This window comes from Bemisia tabaci, chromosome 9 (genome assembly GCF_918797505.1).
Source record: "Bemisia tabaci chromosome 9, PGI_BMITA_v3".
NCBI classification, from domain to species: domain Eukaryota; kingdom Metazoa; phylum Arthropoda; class Insecta; order Hemiptera; family Aleyrodidae; genus Bemisia; species Bemisia tabaci.
The window spans coordinates 27,223,985-27,246,910 of NC_092801.1; the positions used below are offsets into that span (position 1 = coordinate 27,223,985).

The 22,926-nt window shown below is 40.5% G+C and overlaps 1 protein-coding gene across 8 annotated transcripts in view; it reads left to right on the forward strand.

Annotated features, from left to right (window-relative positions):
- Positions 1-22,926, forward strand: part of LOC109040363 (uncharacterized) — a 148,525-nt gene that overhangs the window by 119,192 nt on the left and 6,407 nt on the right. For all 8 annotated transcript variants that reach the window (XM_072304113.1, XM_019056278.2, XM_072304116.1 and 5 more), the window contains 7 exons: positions 8,573-8,719; positions 15,813-15,941; positions 18,260-18,420; positions 19,500-19,591; positions 21,241-21,381; positions 21,816-21,956; positions 22,771-22,920. In XM_072304113.1, the coding sequence (XP_072160214.1) occupies positions 8,626-8,719; positions 15,813-15,941; positions 18,260-18,420; positions 19,500-19,591; positions 21,241-21,381; positions 21,816-21,956; positions 22,771-22,920 (908 nt within the window). In that variant the 5' untranslated portion in view covers positions 8,573-8,625. The remainder of the gene's footprint in view (positions 1-8,572; positions 8,720-15,812; positions 15,942-18,259; positions 18,421-19,499; positions 19,592-21,240; positions 21,382-21,815; positions 21,957-22,770; positions 22,921-22,926) is intronic.

A 22,926-nucleotide genomic window follows, 5' to 3' on the forward strand; every position in this document is an offset into this window, starting at 1 on the left:
AAACAGTATGCTTTCAAGTAAAGTGCCAACCTCTTCTGCGAATTTCTAACCTGAAAATGTGTTCGTTGTATGTCCAAAACGCAATCACGAAGATAGCACTTACGGCTGTCTTGCCTAACAATAGCCTAGCATCAAAATGAAAAATACCCTTTTTATGTAATTGAAATAAAATCAGTCGATTTTTAATCATCCAAAAAAATGATTTCTAGGAGTCTCTCGGACGATTAGTGGCAAATTGACAAGGAACGGAGGCTTCTTTCAATAAAATTTTCCGGTCAAAAGCCTTTAAACCGGTTTTCTCAAACTTCATTTTTGCACTTAGCTGCTCTCTTCGTTATCACGGCAGAAGTGACCCGCGCCGACTTTCGCCCTCCGTTTTTCGTGCGCCTCTTTCTCCGGGAGTAAAAATAACAGGAGCGACCGCACGTTTGCCAGATTTACTCAGAATTCGCCTATTTTCACGGGTGTTCTGACGGCGGAAAACGCACGATCTGGCGGGGTGCCCGGCGCTAGGTCGCGGTGTTTACTCTGGCTCCATCTCAATCGTGATCAATCGCCGATCGATGGCCGAGATTATTTATTGATTATTTATCGATCCATCACTCACGGCTCCCCGCGATGGAAGAAAATCAAAACAGAGCCATCGCGGTCATGGACCAAGGCGAGGCGGCACCGTTGCCAAATTTCGCCCCGTTTTCGCAATCCCCAGGGATTTAGGTTTGCAGGGCTTCCTCGTAGACTCACAAGGTGTCTGCCGGTCCCCTAAAGTTCAAAATGACCCCGATTATCCACGATTTTGGAAAGGTGTCTCCGCTATCCTCGAAAGTCCCCAATTTTCTCGTTCAGGTTCCGAAAAATGACAAAAAGCGTCCTATACACCGGCATTTTCAAATTTTCCGGCGGCGCAGTATAACCAAAAATAAAAAATCTGAAATATTGCTTGGGTTTTCGTATGTTTTCATCGGTTCAACATGACTTGTAAAATTAGTCGTATAAAATACGTCTTTAGTGCTCTAAGTAGCTCCCTTCCTCTTACTATTTCGGGGAAAAAGGTCCCCGATTTTCTTGAAAGAACACCCCTGAAAGTCCCCGAAAGTCCCCAATTCTGGTTTTTTTATAACTGGTAGACACCCTGAATTATCAGCCGCATATTTTCGTGCTGAGTCAAAATTCTTCGTGTTATTTAATTTCTTTCTAAATTTTCCGTGTTTTAAACTTATTTTTCTAGATGCCCTGCGTCGCTTATAAATTTTATTCCTCGAGTTTTCCGGTTCAGAAAACCGTGACAGGGTCGCAGGTTTCCCGGAAATGTAATATATTTTCCGACGTTTCCTTGGAACTTCGAGGTTATCGCACCGCATTATAAGTGCTTCACTCAAAACAATAGACCGTATTCGATACTGGTTCGATGTGTCGTTTGGTTCAAAACAATAGAACATAACGCCAAACAAAAATTTTAGGATTTCAGTTGGAAAAGTTAAAAATGAGAAACTTTTGAGCAATTACATTTTTCATTGGCATTTGGTACTCAAAAGAATAAAAAATGTGTACCAAAAGACCCATTCCCTCGGATTTGTAAATTGATTTGTGAGGCTATGTTTACATGTTGAACCAATCGATATAGATGTAATCTCGCCTGTTTGATGTATCGAATACGATCTATAAATTGAGTTTTGAAAAAAGAGTTTTTATAGTGAGTTTGGCAACATTTCATGAATACAGGCTAGTCGACATCGTGCTGCGGTGGGAACTAACGGAAAAGGAAGGAAAGGCATCATTTCGAGTTTTTATTTACCGACAAGAGTTGAGTGGAAGATGGAGCGGTGCCGGCCAAATTAGGGGTTCCGCAGGAACCCGGAACGGATTAAGTAGCTCAGAATCGCGACTGCGGAAGTCGCGAATAAAAATGAAATTGGTTGCGAAGTTACTTTTCCAAACCGTGCGATGTTGCATCTCTAGGACACGAAGACGAATCACGCTGAAAATCTGAAAATCCGCTGGAAAAAGGAAACCTTAGCGGCCCAAATTATCCCAAAACCAGAGACAAGAGACCCTCCATTGGCCTCTTGGCTTCAGGTGGAATTTTTTAATTCCGAGGATTCAACACTTCCTTTTGGACAATGGAGATGTTGCATGTGTGAGGAATTTGCGACTTGACTGTTGATTCTTATGTAAAAGTTCGCGATAAACACGATGGTCTCACTGGTTTTCTCTGAAATTAACTCCCAAGCTCAAAAAAAGCTCTCAAGTTGAGGCCAAAATGGAGGGATATCCCACGGTATCCTGAGAGTCCACCTCTACATCAAGACAAACTCTCCATGCAAAGATAGGGAACAAATATATTAGCAGGGTTGCCGTGTTTTCAGTTTTGGAGTCCCCAAATAAAGTGGCAGCCCTGTCAATGTATTTGCTCCCTATCTTTGCATGGATAGTTTGTCTTGATGTAGAAGAGGACTATCAGAATAGCGTGGGATATGCCCTCCATTTTGGCCTCAACTTGAGAGCTTTTTTTGAGCTTGGGAGTTGATTTCAGAGAAAACCAGTGGCACCATCGTGTTTCTCACGAACTTTTACATTATAATCAACAGTCAAATCGCAAATTCCTCACACATGCAACATCTCCATTACCCCAAAATAAGAGACCCTCCATTGGCCTCTTGGCTTCAGGTGGAAGTTTTTAATTTTGGGAATTCAACACTTCTTTATGGACAATTACAAGGGAGTGTGGCGGCCAATCACCGCTCACCTCTGGCGACGCAGCCCATGCTCGCCCCTGATTGGCCGCCGCAGTCTCAACCACGGCTATATATCGACGGTGAAACTACCAAACCACGTATCTCGGTTGCGGTGTTTAAAAATCTACGCTCACATTTTATTTTTTTAAAGTAGACCAAATCAATATCATTCCTTGAAATTTTCACAGAATTTTCTCCGCACGAAGAGGAAAAATCACAGAAATTTTCAAGACTGGACGTTCAGTAGTTATTCATTTAAAAAATAAAGTATGACAGGAAGTCTGCGACGTCGCAAACCGAGATACGTGGTTTGGTAGTTTCACCGTCGATATGTCGTGCCCTCACCGCTTCAAGACACTCCGCACCCGTACGTCACACGGGACTCACTTCACCACAGCACGCAGCGGACCTCATGCAGGCGGCCGGCTTGCCCTCTCCAACGGCTCTTCTTAGAGCCACCACACACAAGAGCACCTGTCATGGTCTTTGGCCATAGGAGCAACAGTCATCACTCTTCGGCTGTTGACCTTCCTACATGGTAGATGATGAGCTTCGGGTGACGTCATGAGCCAAACAAGTTTCCGAAACTTCGGCTTGTTTGCAAAACGAAACTGCTAACACGTTGTTAAACTGCCACCATGTATGTAAGTCAACAGCTCAATGTTGAAGTCCCGAAAGTAAAATCTTCCACCATAGCTGAGATACAAGTGGAGGGTCTCTTGTCTCTGCGCAAAACTTTGTTCTCCCGGTTGGTGGTGGAAGAGTACACGCAGGAACGATTATAGAAATTTCTCAGCCCTCTCATTTTTATAACCCCTTATTTTCCTGAGTTTTCAAAATTCGAAGGCAATACCCGCTATTTTTGCGTTTACGCGAATCGGCCTTCCTACAAGGTTGCCACAGCCAGAGAAAATCGGGAAATGTCAGGGAATTTTAAAAAGTCAGGGAAAACCGGGAAATGTCAGGGAAAATGACGAAAATGTCAGGAGAAATGTGTTAAAAATCTTCTTCATTTGCTTTCTAAAATGGGTTTGAGATTTTGAACAAGAAATTTTGCCCGAAAACTATTTTCTGATCCATATCATTTCGTCTCCAATTTTCAGTGTGGTAATGTCGATCAATTGGAAGTATTTCTGCCAAACAGAACTATTTGCATTATGACGTGAACCCTGGTATGCTTATATTCTTATGGGTCTCAGGGCTCATGTCTTAATGCACATAGTTCCGTTTGACAGAAATACGTTCAATTGCAATAATCTGCTCACAGCGGCGCTTTTACAGAACCTTTACAGAAAAACGAAATCTTATTTTGATGCGCACAACTCGCTGCTGTAGTCCACCTGCGTCTAACCTTGTTCACTGTGTATGAGGGCTGAAACAAGCACATCTCGAAGGAAACGGGTGGGGCGTAACATGTGCTATCGATCGTATTCGATAGTGCTTCGCTGTATCGTTTGGTTCAAAACAATAGAACATAACCTCTTAAATAAAAATTTTACGATTTATGTTGGAAAAGCTTAAAATAAGAAAACTACTAACAATTTCACTTTTCATTGCCATTTTTACACTCATAAGATCCTTCATAAGAAACTGATGTTTCCCTCAGATTACTCAATTGACTTCTGTGGCTATGTTCACGCACGTTGAACCAATCGATTTCGATACGATCTCACCTGTTCGATGTATCGAATTCGATCCATGCACCGAGTAATGCATTTATCTTGCTAGGTCTATAACGCCCGCATGCCGTTTAGAACTGGAATGCTGAGTGCTTTTCATCACAACCTTGGACTTGTTTCTCTTTTTTTCCGCTGCAAGCTGCAAATATATAATAAATGCCAAGAATACATGCAAATGGGGAGGAAAGAAAAAGAAGTAAAAATGGAGGAAGGTGATGCAGGTATTTTACGTAAGCGATTCACTCGATTCTTGAGTCGCCCGACGCACAGAGGAGCGAGTTAATGGGAAAAGTGGAGTTTATTTGGACTGCATTGCAGGGCCGGATTTTCCTACTTGCCGCCCATGGGCCGCCTGTATTTTGCCGCCCCCTTCTCATTCGTTTTGAATCATCAATAAAACCATCAAGTGAACGTGCCGGAGGTAGCGGGGTGCATAAAACGCGTTTATTCGTGTTAGACACATTTTTTGCGAAAGCCCTGTCAACACTACTAGCAAAAGTTCACGGAACTTTGCGCGAAAGTTAAGTCCTGTAAACCTATCTATTTGTGGACAAGGCCTTCCATTTATAAGCATTGAACGAAAAAATTAAGAAAGAACAAACATAAATGTAGTTGAATAATTTTAACTTCCTCTGCCGCTCCGCGCTGACCGCTCTGTATTTGGCGCAATGCGGGAAGTATTCCTACAGTCTTGTAGGCGCTATGCGTTTCACGCCGAGTCGCCGACGCGACCGCTGCTGACCGCACTGTGTCTGACGAAATGCGTGAAGTATTTATGCAATCTTGTAGGCGCTGATATGTGTTACATGCCGACCGCCGCGCCGAGGGCTTCTCCTTTTCATCTCAAGTCCTCGCGTCATCATTCTTCTCTGCGCTGAGCTCCAGGCCAAATTGCATGTTTAGTCCCTCTCTTAACTCGACTAATTAAAGATGCTTTCTATTGTATCACCGAAAAACAACAAAATTAGAAATTACTACACTCTCAGGAAAGACAAACGGTAGTAGACAAACAGGTAGTAGACAAACGACCCTCCTCCCCTCTCCTACAAAAGAGAGGAAAAAATCATTGCCAGGTCCTATAACCATCGTAGACATTTTTTTGATATAGTGGTTACTTTTATTCTCTTCTCTTCTCTCTTTTCCTTTATTCTTTTGCTTCAAGGGAGGGATGCCGCGTCCTGTCGTATTCCCTCTTCCACTTAAATCCGGCACTGTTTCTTGTAAAATATTTTGTCCGAAACACCTCGTACGCCTTGTCTCCACGGGACGTTTCATGGGCTTTGTCCCAGGGAGAAATCTCACCTGCGAAGTTGGGAAAAATATTCAGTTAGTTAATATTAACCCCAGTGCCAACTAAGAGTCCTCGTGGAGTCTCAGGAAGGACTTAAAAAGAAGAAGAAGAACTTTTGGACTTCATTTTGCAATTAGAAACTACAACTTCTGGCTCAGTTTAGAAACAACGTATGTATCATCAGTTCCCCTATTGACATAAGTGTTTTTACCGCACTGAAAAAAAGTCTCAGCGTATTTACTAAGAAAAGGGTAAAATTACCAAGAATTCAGGGTTCTATTTGATCCCAGTTTTTTATTGGTAAAATTACCATTTATGGAATTGGTAATTTTACCGAGAAATCTCGGTAAAATTATTGAACTTTCTCGGTAATTTTACTGGACCTTGGTAAAAACGCTAATATTTTTTATCGACTGTGGTAGAATTACCGAGATAAAATGGCAAAGTTACCGGGAATTGATTACCAATAAAAGTGGTGTTCTTACCTGAAAAAAAAAACAGTAAAAAACCGGTTTTTAGGTAAGCTTACCAGTCTGTCTTGGTAAAATTACCAATAATTGGGTAAAAAAAGTGAGATGGTAAAGGTACCAACGGACCTTGGTAAAATCGCTGGGAATTTTTTTTTCAGTGCGATGAGTCAGAAATTATAGTTCCTAATTGCAAAATGCTGTTCATTTGTTCTGTTGTTTAACGAGAAAAAAGCGCAGAAGTTTCATTCCTGCGATTTGAACTTGGGAAAAATCCTCTTGAGACCCCCGTCTCCCGTGGAGACAAGGCAAAAAATTCATTTTGTGACGGAATATTCATCATTATTTCGCGGCTTTAGTCAAAAATTATCAGTCCGATCTCTCCTGTCCTATATTAGACATCAATCGGATTCTTAACGACCAAGGCCGAATTAACCTTCTTACAGTCTCAATTGGACTGAGTTAAGCAGAAAGGAACCAACCCACATTTTGGAAAAAATTGAGTTATGAGTGGTTTTGAACTCAACCACTTCTCTACTATCTATCGCCAAAAATTCAAAGTTTTTGTTGGAGCAAATTTTGCAGAAATTGAACTTGAAGATTAACTTTTACATTGAGTCTTATGCAGGAGCTAAACTTTAAGCCTCTTTTTCTCGGTTCGATCCCGATGTGGCTTGGTTCCTTTCTGTTTAACTCCGTCCAATTAATACTATAAAAGAAATTAAGATTAAAGGAGTACCCAGAGGAACTAAATGAGGAACTAAATTCCGCGATCCCACTGTGCGGCGGTGGCTCCGTGGCGAGGGGCCATCGGATTCAGTCGTCGTATTATCAAAAAGAGCACATGTCCATTTTCAGATGAACCGCAGGCTAAGTAGGAGTATCAGGGTTTTAGGGGTCAACTGAAAATGTACGTGCTCCATTCTTAAAAACAACTACTTCGGCGGGAACACGCGCCCACCTCCCGCGATTTGCTAACCGATTCGTTTCCATTTCCGCACTCCCTGACCCTTCCCCCCCCTCCCGTGGTTTTTTCCACCGATTTTTCCGCCGCAGTTCGGAGTGTCGTGCGGGAAAATCGTTTTCCCACTCTGAGGCTTCGTTACCCGGGGAAGTGCAAATGGTTCGCACGGTTCGTGCTTGAATTCTATATCATCCATTCCTTGTTTACTACCGCTCAGAAAACTGGTGTTTTTATCTATAGACATGTCGCCGGCAATTTGTAAGCGGTTCAAATGTTGTTTCAGTAAATCGCAATAATGCGCATCGGCATGATGCAATTTTTAAGGGTTATGGTCTTCAAAAGTATGAGCTCGGCTTGAAGCGCCTTCATTTTTCGTGATACTCCACGCTTTGTGACGATGTTAGTTTAGTTGCCTGTGCGATCTTAACCCGACTAATGTCACGGAGTTCACTGCACGCTCTCCTGAGTGTACATATTTCTGTCATATTTTTAAGTATGGAAAAGTGTCTATTCACATTACAGGCAACATAATCAGCACTCTAATCTTGTTCTTTTCTTTTTGAATCATACGATTTTCCATATTTTTTCACTACTGGCTTGCAAATTGCCGGCGATTGCCAATTGCCTGCGACAGAAATAAGGATTTCTAAGGTGTCCAAGTATTGTCACCCATACCATAAGTCATACAGCAGACTAATTGTTGAAATTGATAGACAAAGCTATATACAAAGAAGACGTAGGGAGTATGGAGCGGTCCTATTGGTTGAAATGGGTGGTTCTTATAGACTAAGGGGGTAAATGATGGACTAATCATATGGTCTTTCATCGTTTGCCATTAGCTAGTCTATTACCTACCTTCTCAGTCCATTGCAACCAATCGCTTCCCCCAATAAGATCCAGCCATATCCCTTTTGTCTCCTTTGTGTATAACTTTGTCTACCAATTTCAACAGCCTGAAGTTACGTCTTCGCGTATTGATGGCACAGACTCAACGGTACATGAAAAGGCGGTTTAATTTCAACATTCTTGACTTCTTAAGGCGTTTTGTAAATCCTTTTTACTCCCAAATCGTAGTTTCCCACGCGAAGAAGCGTAACTCCATTCCAAGGTTGCATAATTGACCCGATAAATTTAATTTATAACGAGAACATCGCTGCATTTGCATCTGGTCAAAATTCTGCTGATTTTCTCATGCGTTCAGAGTAAAAATCAGTGAATATTTTTCATTTGAAAGCTTCCAACAATTTCAAAGTAAAATACAATTTTCCAGCTGCAATATTGCAACATTGAAATGCAGTTACGTTCTTTTATCTGCTGGGGAACGTCAAAATGTCTCCAAAAAATCCCTAAATATGCTTGATTTTGATTTTCTGTCGTGTACATGGTTGCCCCATATGAAACATGTATATAAATGTATTCGTTATTTTTGTTGACAGGATATGTAGCCTGAGCAGAGCTTTGCCTTAAGGTCAAGGACTCTTATGGCATCATGGCGACGACCTCTCTGAGGCAACATCACCAGCCCCTGAAAACCCTGAATAGGGGTACCAATTTCATCTATACAAATCGCTCTGCAATTATTGGTGAGCTTATTTTTGAAAAGTATATATTTCGCGTACTAACAGCAATCGCCGGCTAACTATTAGCGGCGTGAGCCTGTGTCACACTGGAAGTCGAAAAACATAAATAAATTTGTGAAAAGAGGGGTCAAAGTTTATTTCATACACCGAGCCTTATGCAGGAATAACAACTCAAACCTCTTTTTCTTAGTTTCAACTTAATGTGGGTTGGTTCCTTTCTGATGAACTCCGTCAAATTACGGAATAATTTAACTGATTAATTTTGGCCCTAGGAGAGCGAGGCGATGCTACGATAAACCCAGCCAGCAGCCAGTGATTAGCTATCAATGTTTTTCCATTTGAAGCTAGGGTAAAAAATCGATTATATACAGGGTGTCCCAGGATTAAGTACGAATACTGAAGGAGTCGATTCTTTGGGTCAAAAAAAGACATTTCTGTGATGTAACTTTTTCTTTAAACACGCTTTTCCTGGGGGCCCCATTATCCCCCAATTATATTATCATTCCCTATTAGTATCCCTATATTATCTCGAAAACGATGAGTCCTAGCAAAAAAATACATATCATCTCAATATTCTTCAACGCAAAATCTATAGTGGTGCCATCAAAAATCAATTTTTGTCGCTAGAAACATTGAGTTGGGCCTTTTTTAGGTTTGATACCCCTCCTAAACCCTCCTTCAAAATGAGTCAAATAAACATTGTAAAACCCATTTGCACGTATAAAAATTAGTTAAATTGCGGACGCGTTTCGCAATTTAACTAATTTTACGTGCAAGTGAGTTTTACAATTTTGATTTGATCAATTATGTTGTGCGGGTCTCCAAACGAATCTTGACTCAAAATGCGTTTTTCCTTGTTCGGAGAACAAAAGTAAAAAGAGCGCTAAACATGACTCCCAGTTACCACTTTTCATTAATATTGGTTGATAAACATTGTCACGGTGTTAAAAAGACGAATATTTTTTTCCAACTTTGGGGACCGCACAGTGGATCGAACCAATCAAAGGGGTCGGACATGAAATTTTTGACTTCAACTGCAAATTTTGATGTTTATTTCGTCACATTTAGGATTTCAAGGGGTGAACAAGACGAAAATTTTGCGAGGAAACCAATGGAGCCACGTCTGGAAGCTCAAAGTTTTGTATCAACGGAGTTTTAAGCTTCTAAAGTTTGCAAAGTTTGTCCGACTTCGTGACTCGATCCAACGTGGGCGGTGGCCCCCAGAGAAAGCGTTTTTGGAAACAAAGTTTTACCTCGAAAAAGTCTTTTTTTGACCCAAGGAATCGACTCCTTCAATATTCGTACTTAATCCTGGGGCATCCTGTATACGCTCGTCTCCAACGCCCCTCAAATCAATCGTTTTCCATACGTTTGAATGGCAGACCAATCGATTCCACCGACAAAGCACGACCTGCCATTGAGCTCGGCTCGGGCTAATCCTGGACTTTACGGCCTGCACGAAACGATAAACCCGCCAATGAGCCGATGAAATTCGCACTTCTACACAGCCGCACAATAGATTGAGTCAATGGGAGAGATTGGACAAAATTTGGAAATTTTAAACGCTTATAACTCCGTTTATACAAAACTTTGAGGTTCTATAGGTGGTTCCATTTGTTTCCTCGTGAAATTTTCTTCTACTAACACCCCTGGAATTTTAAAATGTGACGAGTGGACTCCTCCTGACTGGTTTTCCTCGGAGCGGGATGTGAAAATTAACGCCGACAGACACTGTCGATTTTTTGTTTCGCCGCATCCAACTTTTCTACTCCTGCGTTAAAGTCTCCCAGTCAGCGGAAAAAAAAGTTCTCCCTCATTTTTTTGGGTATGCGGTTTCACCCACTTGAAAGTCGAAATAGTTGTATCACGCCTCACGCGTTTCGTCCCATCCAACTTTCCTACTCCTGCGTTAAGGTCTCTGGGTCAGCGGGGAAAAAGTTCTCCTTCAGTTTGTAGATATGCAATTTTACATACTTGAAAGGTGAAATAGTTGTATCACCCGTTTCGCGCCGTCCAACTTTTCTACTCCTGCGTTAGGGTCTCCGAGTCAACGGTAAACAGACCAAAAGTTCCTCTTCATTTGTGCGTATATGCGAGGAAATTTTGTTTGCTTTTTAATTGTGACTGGATTTGTAAAAAGGGACCTCATCTTTCGGAAGAAATGTATCTTTAAGTTTCTGCGAAAACTTGACCACAGTTTTCTACAACCGAAGAATTTTTGTCCTGAAACTTCCGGACTTGTATCTTCTTCGATTATCAAGCTTTCAGGGTCAAACTTGCGCCGAAATTTCCAGATTTTCCTCCTCCACAAATAGATAAAGAAAATTCTCTGCTGGAGAACAAGACCCTTTTATTCGAGAAATTATTGAAACTTCAACGTGGATAGTGCGAAAACGATAGCTCGTAGAAAATTGGCGCAATGATCACTTTTGCTCAGCATCCATAGACGAGTTAAATGCAATAAAAAAATTAAAAATCGACCATGGCACACATCCCTATGAGAGGTTTGCGGGGTCCTTTGTGGACTATTTCTTTATTCGACTATGGATATAGGGATTTCATTAATTGCGCCTCACCATAAGATTCGATCAGTGGCGTGGCGTGCACTGGAAAAAAAAAACACATTGGATCTAGAGTCCAGCGGGGCGATTATTGAAATGTTTTGTTTGTCGGATCGACATAGATGACATGGGTTAAAAGGCGGAGCGTGATTGGTCGGCTATGTCTTATCGCTGCTTTGTCGTGCCTTTGTCAGGTGGAATGATCGACAAGCTAACGGCACCTCTTAAGTTTCCGACAGTATGTCGATCATTCCACCTGACAAAGGCACGATAAAGCAGCGATAAGACATAGCCGACCAATCACGCTCCGCGATTTAACCTATGTCATCTATGTCGATCCGACAAACAAAATATTTCAATAATCGCCCCGCTGACTCTTAAAAACATCGACAAGAAAAAATACTCTTGATTCGATCAGATTTAAGCTTAAATCAAGAACCAAGCCTCTTAATTTGAGCGGATTACCTTTTGATTCAAGCAAAAATCCGATTGAATCAAGAGTATTTTTTCTTGTCAATGTTTTCAAGAGTCTGGACTCTGGATCCAATGTGTTTTTTTCCAGTGCGCTTCGCGGTGTATCGATTGAACCGCCATTTAAACCTATGGAAAAAGATCGATAGGCAGGTTGTTCGCAACGAACACCTTAGTAATCGATTCTTTACCATAGCTTCAAATGGGAAACCATCGATAATCGATCATTCACACCTCACCACTAGTTTCGATCAAATCACGATTTGACGATTGACCTATCGAACCGCGGATACTCCTTCCGACCGCGTGCGAAACGCGGCGTTCCCTTTCGGGATGTTCGAAAGTAGGTTCGCATCTCGCGACGGGACGGGCGGTGTTATGGCGGGCCTCCCACTCGCGTGTCATAACGGAGGGCTGCATGCGGTCGATGGCTGATTGCCGATTCCTGATTGCTGATTATCGCGGCTGATCGCCAGGTAGTACACGCGCCCCAGGTGGGTGTCGGTGTATCGCCGATCCGACCCACCTCGGAACCACACCGTGCGGCTAGGGCTCGGTTCGGTTCGTGCTGGAGCGGATAGTGTCAAGAAAAGGCTATTAGATTTTTTTCTTCCTTTTTTTCCACGGAAGGTGGGGTATATAGACCAAATTCAATAGTGGTTCGATGGATCGTTGGGTGCAGAACAATAGAACATAACCTCAAACAAAATTTTCAGGATTTAAGTTGGAAAAGCTGATGATGAGCAAATTCCTACCAAGTTCACTTTTCATTGGCATTTGGCACTCAAAAGAATAGAAAATCTATCCAAAAACCCGGGAAAATTCCTGTGACATCAGCTTTCTTAGTTCTTTCGACGCAAGCAATAAAAAAAAAATTGTGTAACACCCATTCACCGGAAAAAAAACACATTGGATTTAGAGTCCAGACTCTTGAAAACATCGACAAAAAAAAATACTATTGATTCAATCAGATTTTTGCTTAAATCAAAAGGAAATCCGCTCAAATTAAGAGGCTTGGTTCTTGATTTAAGCAAAAATCCGATTGAATCAAGAGATTTTTTCTTGTCGATGTTTTTAAGAGTCTGGGCTCTAGATCCAATGTGTTTTTTTTTTTCCAGTGTGGTGTATGTAGACCGAATTTGATAGTGGTTCGATGTATCGTTTGGTTCGAAACAATAGAACATAACCCCAAACGAAAATTTCAGGATTTAAGTTGGAAAAGCTGATAATGAGAAAATTCCTACCAAGTTCACTTTTCATTGGCATTTGGCACTCAGAAGAATAGAAAATCTATATAAAAACCCGGGAAAATTCCTGTGACATCAGGGCTCTTAGTTCTTTCGACACAAGCAATAAAAAAATTGCACTGGAAAAAAAAATTGGATCTAGATTCCAGACTCTTGAAAACATTGACAAGAAAAAATACTCTTGATTTAAGCTATTTGTAGATCCTGATTGAATCAAGAGTACTTTTTCTTGTCGATGTTTTTAAGAGTCTGGACTCTAGATCCAATGTGTTTATTTTTCTAGTGAGTGTAACACCCATTTAGCGGAAGGGTGAAGAGGAAGATCTTGCAAGAAGTGTCAACTTCCCGCGCGAACACGGGAATCCGACCCCATCCTGGAACCTGCACCCGCGAGGGGAGCAGGAATTGCGACACTTGGTGATTTCAGAGATTCTTCCTTCCGGAGCGGCGGGGTGAGGGGGCAGGGTGTCCTCGCAGGGCCTCAAGGACGGAGGAAGGGGAACTACTACGCGCTACAACCGGAAGGACGGGTTAGTTCCGATGGGCACACAATATTCGGGCTTACTCGAGAGGGATACACCCCTCCCCCCCCCCCCCCCCCCCGCTCCCGCTCCAAGGGGGGCGTCGGAAGTGACCAGATGACCGGATTCACGGACCCGCGAACCTCGACGTGCGTGCTTGCGCCACGCTCGCCGGCGTTGCCAGACTGTGACCTAATCGAGGGTACCTCAATAAGAACGGAGGGTATGGATTCGATCGACATGAATGGATCGATAAATGAAAGCGTTGGTCGATCGACAAATTATTGAAAAACCGGTCGAGATCCGATCGACATGCATGGATCGAAAAATGAAAACGTGAGTCGATCGACACCGATTCGATCGGCAAATTATTGAAAAACCGGTGTCGATTCGATCGACATGAATGGATCGAAAAATGAAAACGTGAGTCGATCGACGTGAATCGTTCGACACAGATTCCGTCGACAAAATGCGATCGATTTACGGGCTTGTCGATCGATTCACGGGTTTGTCGATCCACTCACGGGTTTGTCGGTCGATTCACGGTTGTCGATCGATTCACGTTTTCATTTTTCGATCCATTCATGTCGATTGAATCGACACCGGTTTTATTTAATAATCTATCCATCGAATCGGCATCGATCGATTCACGTTTTCATTTTTCGATCGATTCATGTCGATCGAATCCATACCCTCCAATAAGAACACACACACAATGATGGTACCTCATCTGTGTACAAGAGGAACAAGCAGTTCCAACGCCCAAGCGTTGAAGGGCGCTTCTTTGTCAAAGCATATTATTACCAACTTATGTACCCGAAGACTGACGAAGCTGGAATTTAAAGTGGGATTCTTTTACCGCAAAACCTTCAAAACTTCAGATCGACCGCGAAGTCCTGAAACTTTCCACAAGCATTTTGTGATGAATTTTAGTCAGTGGTGAATGGAAACATAAAGGATTCACTGTAAATCAGACGACGGGAAAGAGCGGCGGAACCTCTAAAGCTGGTGCGTCAACGCGATCTAGCGGACAGCGGCGTCGCGATGCCGCGAGGTAGGGCGCGCAGGTCGCGGGGCCGCGTGAAGAGGAGTTCAGCAATGGGGAGGGGAAGCGCGGGTCGCGGGGAAGAGAGGGACCGGCCGGCCGGCGGTGACATCGGCGCTGGCTGGACCCATATTCACGGCGTGAACGCAGGCAGCGCTAATGTCTCCGCTAACTGGAGTTGGGGGTCCTTATTCATTCTCTTGGTCCATGACATAACCTTAAACCTTCCGCTCAATGCCGCAAACAGCTGACGTGTCGATGCTGCGCCAAGAAAATGAACCAATCACAAAGTAGCACAGTAATACGTCACTAAAATGAAGAGATCACGTGACTGTTCGTAATATTTTCAAATCGATCTGAAAGTACTGCCTCGGATATAAGTATTTAAAGCATAAGGAGGCCCTAAAATACTTTAACCAGGTAAAACGTCCGTGCGAGATTGTTATGCTTAAAAGCAAAACATTTCACGAAAACTTTTACGAATACCAGATGCAGAAAAAAATCCAATTTTTCCCGGGTGTACCAGAATGGCGTCATTACCCATAAGGCAAAAGGGCATGTAGTATAGTACATGTTACATCGGGGGAGTCGAACGGTTGGAAAGGGCGCATCTGGTACCCAGAAGCGCCCAAAAAGGATGTTTCAATCCCTCCACGTAATCGGCGGCGATTTCATCAGGATTTCCCAAAATAAAAAACACCAAACACACTGTAATAGCGCCATAGCGCCTTTTTGTGAAATTTGCCATTGGAATCAGTTATCGATTCGCAAATCCCTGTCCCAATTTACATAACCCCCGTTTGTTTACTTACGACCGTAAACGCACCGTATCCAGTCTATTTTTCGCGGCCAATGGGAAACCGGCACGAAAATGGTCTTACTCTGTTTATTTTCTTTTTCTTTCTTTCTTTTCCCCCCTTTCTTCTCTTTTTTTCTTTTCTTTCTTTCTTTCTTTCTTTCTTTTTTCCATTTTTCTTTTCTTCTATTTTCTTCTTTTTTCTTCTTTTCCCCCTTTTTTCCATTTTTCCCCGTGATTCCGTTTGTTTACTTACGACCGTAAGCGCACCGCACCCAGTCTATTTTTCGCGGCCATTGGAAAACCGGCCACAAAATGGTCATTCTGTGTCTATATAAGTACCCCATCATTACTATCCCATGAAATTCTCCTGCGTTACGAGTGTGAACTGTGCTTTACTCGAGCTTTCTCGAACTTCTTGGGTCTAACTCCAAACGTGTGTTGTTGTGTTGCAGCGAAGCGGAAGAGTGCGGTGGAGCTTTTGCAGGAGACAAAGGCACTCTACGTCAAGTCGGAAACGGTGCTCGACCGGAAGCAGGAGTTGCGGAGCAGCGGCCATTTCACCCACGCACCCTCTTTCAAATGTAAGACATTTTGCATCTCGCACGACTCCTCCTCGCACACCCTCCTCCCTTCGTGCAAAAATGCCCCACCCTCATGGACGAGCATCATCTGGCAGGGTTGCCACAGTCAGGGAATTTTAAAACGTATGGGAAAACCGGGAAATGTTAGAGTACCTATATAGCGAGAGTATGGACAGATGTGAAACTCCGAAAATCCATCAGGCCCTCACCGATGCTTCTGCGAATAAAGTTAGGGCCCAGAAATGCAGCCAACCTATGAATTTCAACTATCCAGAACGATTTACTAATACAATCGTTACGAACCATCGTCTAAGAAGCACGTATTTGACTCAGTTTTTGCATACATTTACTCATTTTTGCGGAAGAACGCCCATTTCTGTACATTTTTGGTCATTTTGGTTAGAATTGGAATTTGCAGACTGACAGTGAAATTTTGTGTGTTAGAAGTTGGTTAGAAGGATGGCCGCACTTTTGGGCCCTAAGACCTCCATGAAGCGATCTGCCCATACTCTCGCTATACAAGTACTCTAGGAAATCTGAGGGAAAATGACGAAAATGTCAGGAAAAATGTATTAATTTGTTCAGTTGCGGTTAGACCTAAAATTACCTAACTATACATCTAGATAAATTATATTGATTAAAAATATATTAACTAAACAAACTATAAATAAGTAAAAAAATTTAAATTTGAAAAGATCTTATCAATACAAATTTAAATCTCTATTGAAAACTAGGATTACCTTTATTTGCCCTATAGAATAGGTTTGAGTTTTGGAACAACAAATTTTGCCTAAAAACTATTTTCAATCGTGTCCTCTTAACCACATCTGTCATATCTTAAATTGTCAGGGAACTTCACCAAAATGTGTAAGAGGAATCAGGGAAATGTCAGGGAATTTCTTTTTCCAAACGCTGTGGCAACCCCGAGATTTTTTCTTCCTCAAAAAAATAAAATGGGGGTGGGGACTTTCAAACTCCGCAAACGACATATACGTTTGAGAGTTTCACCATCTATATACAGGGTGAGCGAAAAGTCCCCGACCCCCCCTCTAACTTTTGAACGAATTGAGCTAAGGAAATGAAACTTTGGGAATGTTCCTATCTCAAAAGGGACCATCTTTTGAGGGGGTCAAAATGTTGACCCCCTCAAAAGATGGTCCTCTTTGAGATAGGAACATTCCCAAAGTTTCATTTCCTTAGCTCAATTCGTTCAAAAGTTAGAGGGGGGGTCGGGGACTTTCCGCTCACCCTGTATAATCCGAAAATTAATTTCGAGGAAAAATATCCACTTCTTTTTCCCTCACTAAATATTCCACCGGGAGAAATTTGACAAAAAGTGGATACATTTTTAAAAGTGCCCACGCTGTTTTAACTCAAGATCAGGCCAGTAAGACTAAATAGAACTTCCAGCGTAATCTGAGGGAACTAGGTAGTAGGTCGCACCGATAGAAGCGCCCTGATACTAAGCAATAAGTCATACGTCTTCACTGCCTACGATGTTGCATATCTTAAATTCAGGAGGCGCTCAACGTATTCGCGGTAGCAAACGTCTGACGGAAGGAAGATTTCGCAGGAATCCCTGGTTTCTCGAACTGCGCGCACCCCCCCCCCCCCCCCCCCCCCCCGCCCCCTCCCTGATAAATTTCACATTTAAAGAATTCCACTATGTGTGCAATCTATCCTTTTTAATATGGAAGCGTCCGCTCATGCATAGAAATTTTATATTGCTTGGTTCAAATATTTCATCTAAAACTCAAGAGTTAGAAAATAGCTCGGTTAAGATGAAATATTGGTAAAGTAGGTAACTGGTCATATCTTTGGCTCGTGTGAAATTAAAAAGAAAAAGAAAACAGGAATAGACGACTGTCTGCTCTGATTTGTTTTTTCATTTACTTAGCAATCTTGGCAAAAAATGTTGTGGAGAATTCGCAGGTGTCTTAAATTTTCTGAATTTCATGTGTAAAATGAAACCGCTAGGAAAACCGAGTACGAGAAGATCCTTGGTTTCTGAATTGAACAATTATTATTGGAGAAAATATGACAAAATAACCTAATTTGCTAAAATACACGTGTTTAAAGGAAAATGCCGTCAGATGACGTCATAAGGCAGCAAATTTTCTCACTTTTAAATCTATTTTTCTACAATTTCCCACGTCAAAAAAAATATGTAAAATACTGCGAACGCAGCTCATAACGCACTCTCAGTGAAGCAATAAAATTTTTGTGTGCGAATTCCCCATTGCGTCGAAGAAGTGAATTCCTTATTTCATTGAATCTCATGTATTTATATTCATGCTCATTTATTTGTTTTTTCCCAGATGCTTCCCTTCATTCTCAAACCCCCCCTCCACCACCAAAAAGCCCCCGATTGGTAGCCCCAGTCACCAATCACAGAAGAGGCCCAAACGAACAGCTACAGAATACATTGAGGAAACTTTTTGATACCAACTCAAAGGAAAACCTCGTGGATATTTCCCCGGTGAGTGACTTTTAAGAATCCAGAGTTTGACACTGTCCTCCTGTGCTTAAGGTGATTCGTCAAAGCTCAAGTAACGCGGTCGAACTGGCATGAGATATATTGGATCGATTAGGTCAAAAATCTTGGCAGATCGTGAATTTTTAGCGACAAAAAGGACGATAGCCCCTGCGCATGAGTGTAAAAAATCATTCTAAACCCAACAATTTTTGAAAATCAAAGAATTAAAAGCAGAATAGTGTTAGGAAAAAAACCTTGCATTCGATACAGCTATATTGATTTCTGTATCGAATGCGAGGTTTTTTTCCTAACACTAGGTATTTTGCTGTCAATTCTCTGAATTTTGTCAATTTTTGGGTTTAGAATGATTCTTTAGGCTCATGCCTAGAGGCTTTTGTCCTTTTTGTAGCTTAAAATTCAAAATCTACCGAGATTCTTGACCTAATCAATGCGATATTTCGCATGTCAGTTTGACCAACTCATTGAGCTTGACAAATCACCTTAAAAACTGGGATCAACCTTTTCTCATCTTGTAACTTTTCATCTTTGCGTGCTTGCTGACTAGATTAAATGAATGATCATCATCTCTCGAACGCAGTATAGGGATTCTTGTTAGTCTGCAACATGGGATTTAATCCATTTGAGAATGTATGTCGATGGCAAATGTGCGAAACCGCGTATCTATGTTGCAGTGTTTCAAAATTTCCGCCTTTATCTCATAATATGTATATTTTATACTTGACAAATAGTGTAATCAAACAATAAGTCACTGTTTTCAAATTTCTGTGTTGACTTGATTGCCAGGCAGGACATTGAACGATCATTGAAATTTTCAGAGAATATTAATATCGTCCGAAAGTTTTAAGAAATATTGTTGAATAGTGCTCTTTCAAGAAAGTATGGGTCTCTATGGGTATTTCTATGAGCAATTCATAAAACTGCAGTGGAAATAAAATTGTTGCAAAATTGTCAAATTCTTAAGTACACACTATACTACTACCACTACTATACTACTTTGGTATTCGTTTTTATAGCATTAAATTGTGTATTTTTATTAATCTATCTTTTGTTAAAATGTATAGGTTGATGATGAGAATGTGGTTCCGTTATCTACTTCCTGCCATAAATCTTTACCAGATCTCTCTACACAACATGCAATTCCAGTCATAACAAGGTTTGTCATCACAAGATTTTTTCTACTCCTTCCCATTGTCATGATGAAAGGACCTATCTGTACTAAAAACGGATTGCAAAGTATTTTTTGGGAGCCCCTTGTGCAGGGCTTTTTAATGAAGAATCCTTAGGAGATAACTTTCATCCAAAGCATTGAAAATGAAGTCACATTTTCACTCTTTCCACACAAGTCAGATTCATGTGAAGTGTAAGCCTCCATCCCCCTCATTTGCTTCTCTTTCCCCTACAGTATCCTTACTGTTTTCTAGTCAAGCCAGAATAGTCTCCGTTCAGAAATTCTTACAAAATTTTAAGGAAATATCAAGGAACTTCTAAACGAGGACCACAATTTCTTGCTCTTTAGTTTATAAGTACTGCCGACCGCTCTCAGACTGAAAATCTGAGAAAATCATAACTTCTGTGAGGAAACTAAGAATTAGGTCAATTTCAAAATAAGTACTAGAAATTTTCCCATTTTTATATGTATGTACATAATTTTTGGAGGAAATTCACCATTAATAAATTGTTGACCCAAACAGTAAAGGAATTCTTTAATATCCCAACAAATTTAGGCGTATATGAAATCATTGCAACATATTATCGCAGCTGTTGCTAAATCTCTGTTATCTTGTAAAAGGAAAAAATTTTAACTCTTTTATTCATGAAAAACATGGTGTCAAGGATCAGAAATAATTGGAATTTATCAGAGAATGAAAATTTTTGAGAAAATTGGGGAAATTCAGGGAAAATATTATAGCTTCTGAGCCATCATTATTAACGTCTTGAATGACATATATGAATCATCAAATCATCAGAATAATAGAGAGGCTTTCATTCGCCAGATATTATGAACATCAGGAACGCTTTTGGAATTAGGAATTTAAATGCACGTTAAAGAATCGGCAGAAATATGAAAAAAATCGATATTCACATCTGGAACTCTGGAGAAGTATATAGTTCCTTTCCAAAGCAAAATGAAAATATTTTATGAAAAAAAAATTAATGAAAAAAATTTAGAAAATAAAGAAAAAGTAGCTAGCATATGGAAAGTAGACAGAAAATTTAAAGTGAGTGTCACTATTTACCATAGAAAATAAGTCTATATCCTGTCTACAAAATGGATCATTTTTCCGTCTAGAAAACTGATAGGGCTATTTCCTGAAGAAAAAATATCCAAAAATCTGTCGGAAAATAGAGAAAAATTGGGTATTTTCTTTATCTATTTCTTAGAAATTTAAAATTCAGAAATCAGTTAGAAAAAACACACAATGTAGACAACAAATTTGTCTGTTTTCCTTGTATTTAGTGTCCGGAACATGGACAGAAAATTGAAGTTTTTTAATAATTTTCTTACTTCTATCTGATACATGTATTTTCTTTCCATTTTTTTATTTTATTTTTCTGTCTAGAAAATAGCCAATTTCTAAACTAGTGCTAGACAGAAAATAGAACCCCATTCTACTTGGGAAGGAAAACCAGGATGGGAGAACACTTAGGTTTTTCATCAGGGAATGAGCTGAAAATCAGGGAAAGAGCGTGGTTAATAATTTTAGACACCATGCCCAAAAATTATTAAACGTTGTTGTCAAAATTTTTCCATCAGATTTTGGCAGTTGATTTAAGTAAATCTATTATCTTGTCATGTTGCAGCCCACCTCCAACAAAAGGACCTGAGCTGGCATCAAGTTCTTTGTCATGTCGAAGTCAGAAAATCACTCCTAGCAAAAGCTTCTCTCTCTCCCCGGTCAAATCTTGCTTCAGTGATGGACCGCTCCACATCGTGGATGATAGGTTAGTTACTAATGAATGGCTCATCAAATAAGTCCCTTGGAAAGTAATTATCACCTTATTTTCCAAATATGGATTTTAGTTTTTCTTGGGTGGGTATTTTAAATTTTTTTCATCAATTTTTCAATTCATCAATCAATTTTGTTTAAATCGAGAACTCAGAAATTTGTGTCCATTTCCAATTTTGATCTCATAAATTGTATGCTTTTAACCAGTACTTTGGACTAAAGATGTTTTGAATTTTTCGCTTATCAGTCGTTGTTTTAATTACGTGGTCATATGGATCTGGATAGAATAGAAATTCGGATCGGACAGAAAAATCTGGACACAGAAATTTTTTCAAAATTTGGATTGACAAATCTTTCGCCTTTTGATAACTATTTTAGGCTGTGGATATTTTTAGAACGGTGCTAATTGTCTTTTCATCAATTTTTCAGTCTATCTATTTCAACTAGTCATGATGATGCTCCGATGAGCGTAACCTCTGGTCGAAGTTTGTCACAAGATGAATGTGATAAATGCTTGTCACCAATCAAATCAGCCTTTAGTTATGGCCCTGTCTTTTCCTCCGATGATAGGTAAGTATCTTTGAAGTTTGGTGCTTTACCTATAACCTCTATTTTGAAGTGATAAGTCTCTTTTTCAACACCTCATAGGATTTGCTTGCGAGAAAGCAGTGTCAAACTTCATCTACTTCTATATTTTCTGCTCAATTTTTAGTGGGTAAAAATATTTTCACAACGAAAGGTGAAAATTTGCAAATATTGATGTGTCCCTGTGATGTTTGTTTCTCTTTCAATTTAATTCTTGTTCCTTTTGAAAATTGTATGTACTAGCAATTAAACGCCATACAGACAATGAACATTTTGAATCTTCATTTCTCTGTGGGAAAGCAAAAATCATGCCCAAAAGCTGAACTGAAATACTTGGAAAAATTTTGATCTCTCTCATAGCCAAAAGCACACTGAAAAGAGAACAAGTGACTTATGAATTTTTTCATCACTCTTTTGTTTTTGACATCATCATTTCTGTAATGGAAAATAATTTTTATAATGTAATGAACTTCACAGGTACTTAAATTCAACAATGTGTGTAGCTCTAGGGCTGCACATACTTTTTACTCCCTATGCTTTTCGAAATTTTTGTTCCAGTATCAGTACATTAAATTGTTGGGACGTCATTTCTGAAAAATATGGGAGGTATAAAACATGTATAGCAGTATGAAGATGCGTGCTTGTCATTTGTTTAAGTTATAAGTGCTACTTTGGAACTTTTTTATCAAACCTATTTCATTTGAGTGAGAAGTTTCACATGGTTTGAAGGCAGGATATAAGTGAATCTGATAATTAAATGAGAAATGCAATGACATATTTATGCTGGTTTTCTTTCCAGGGAAATGTGCAATGTGAGGCCTATCCTGAGGAGCAAGTCTGATATTGGTGATAGAAGTTTACAAAATGTGTCTAGTCCCATCAGTCCGGTTGTTTTGCCAGACCTGGAGCAATTTTTCGGCCAGCTAGGTTTAGAATCATCAGAATACCAGTGAGT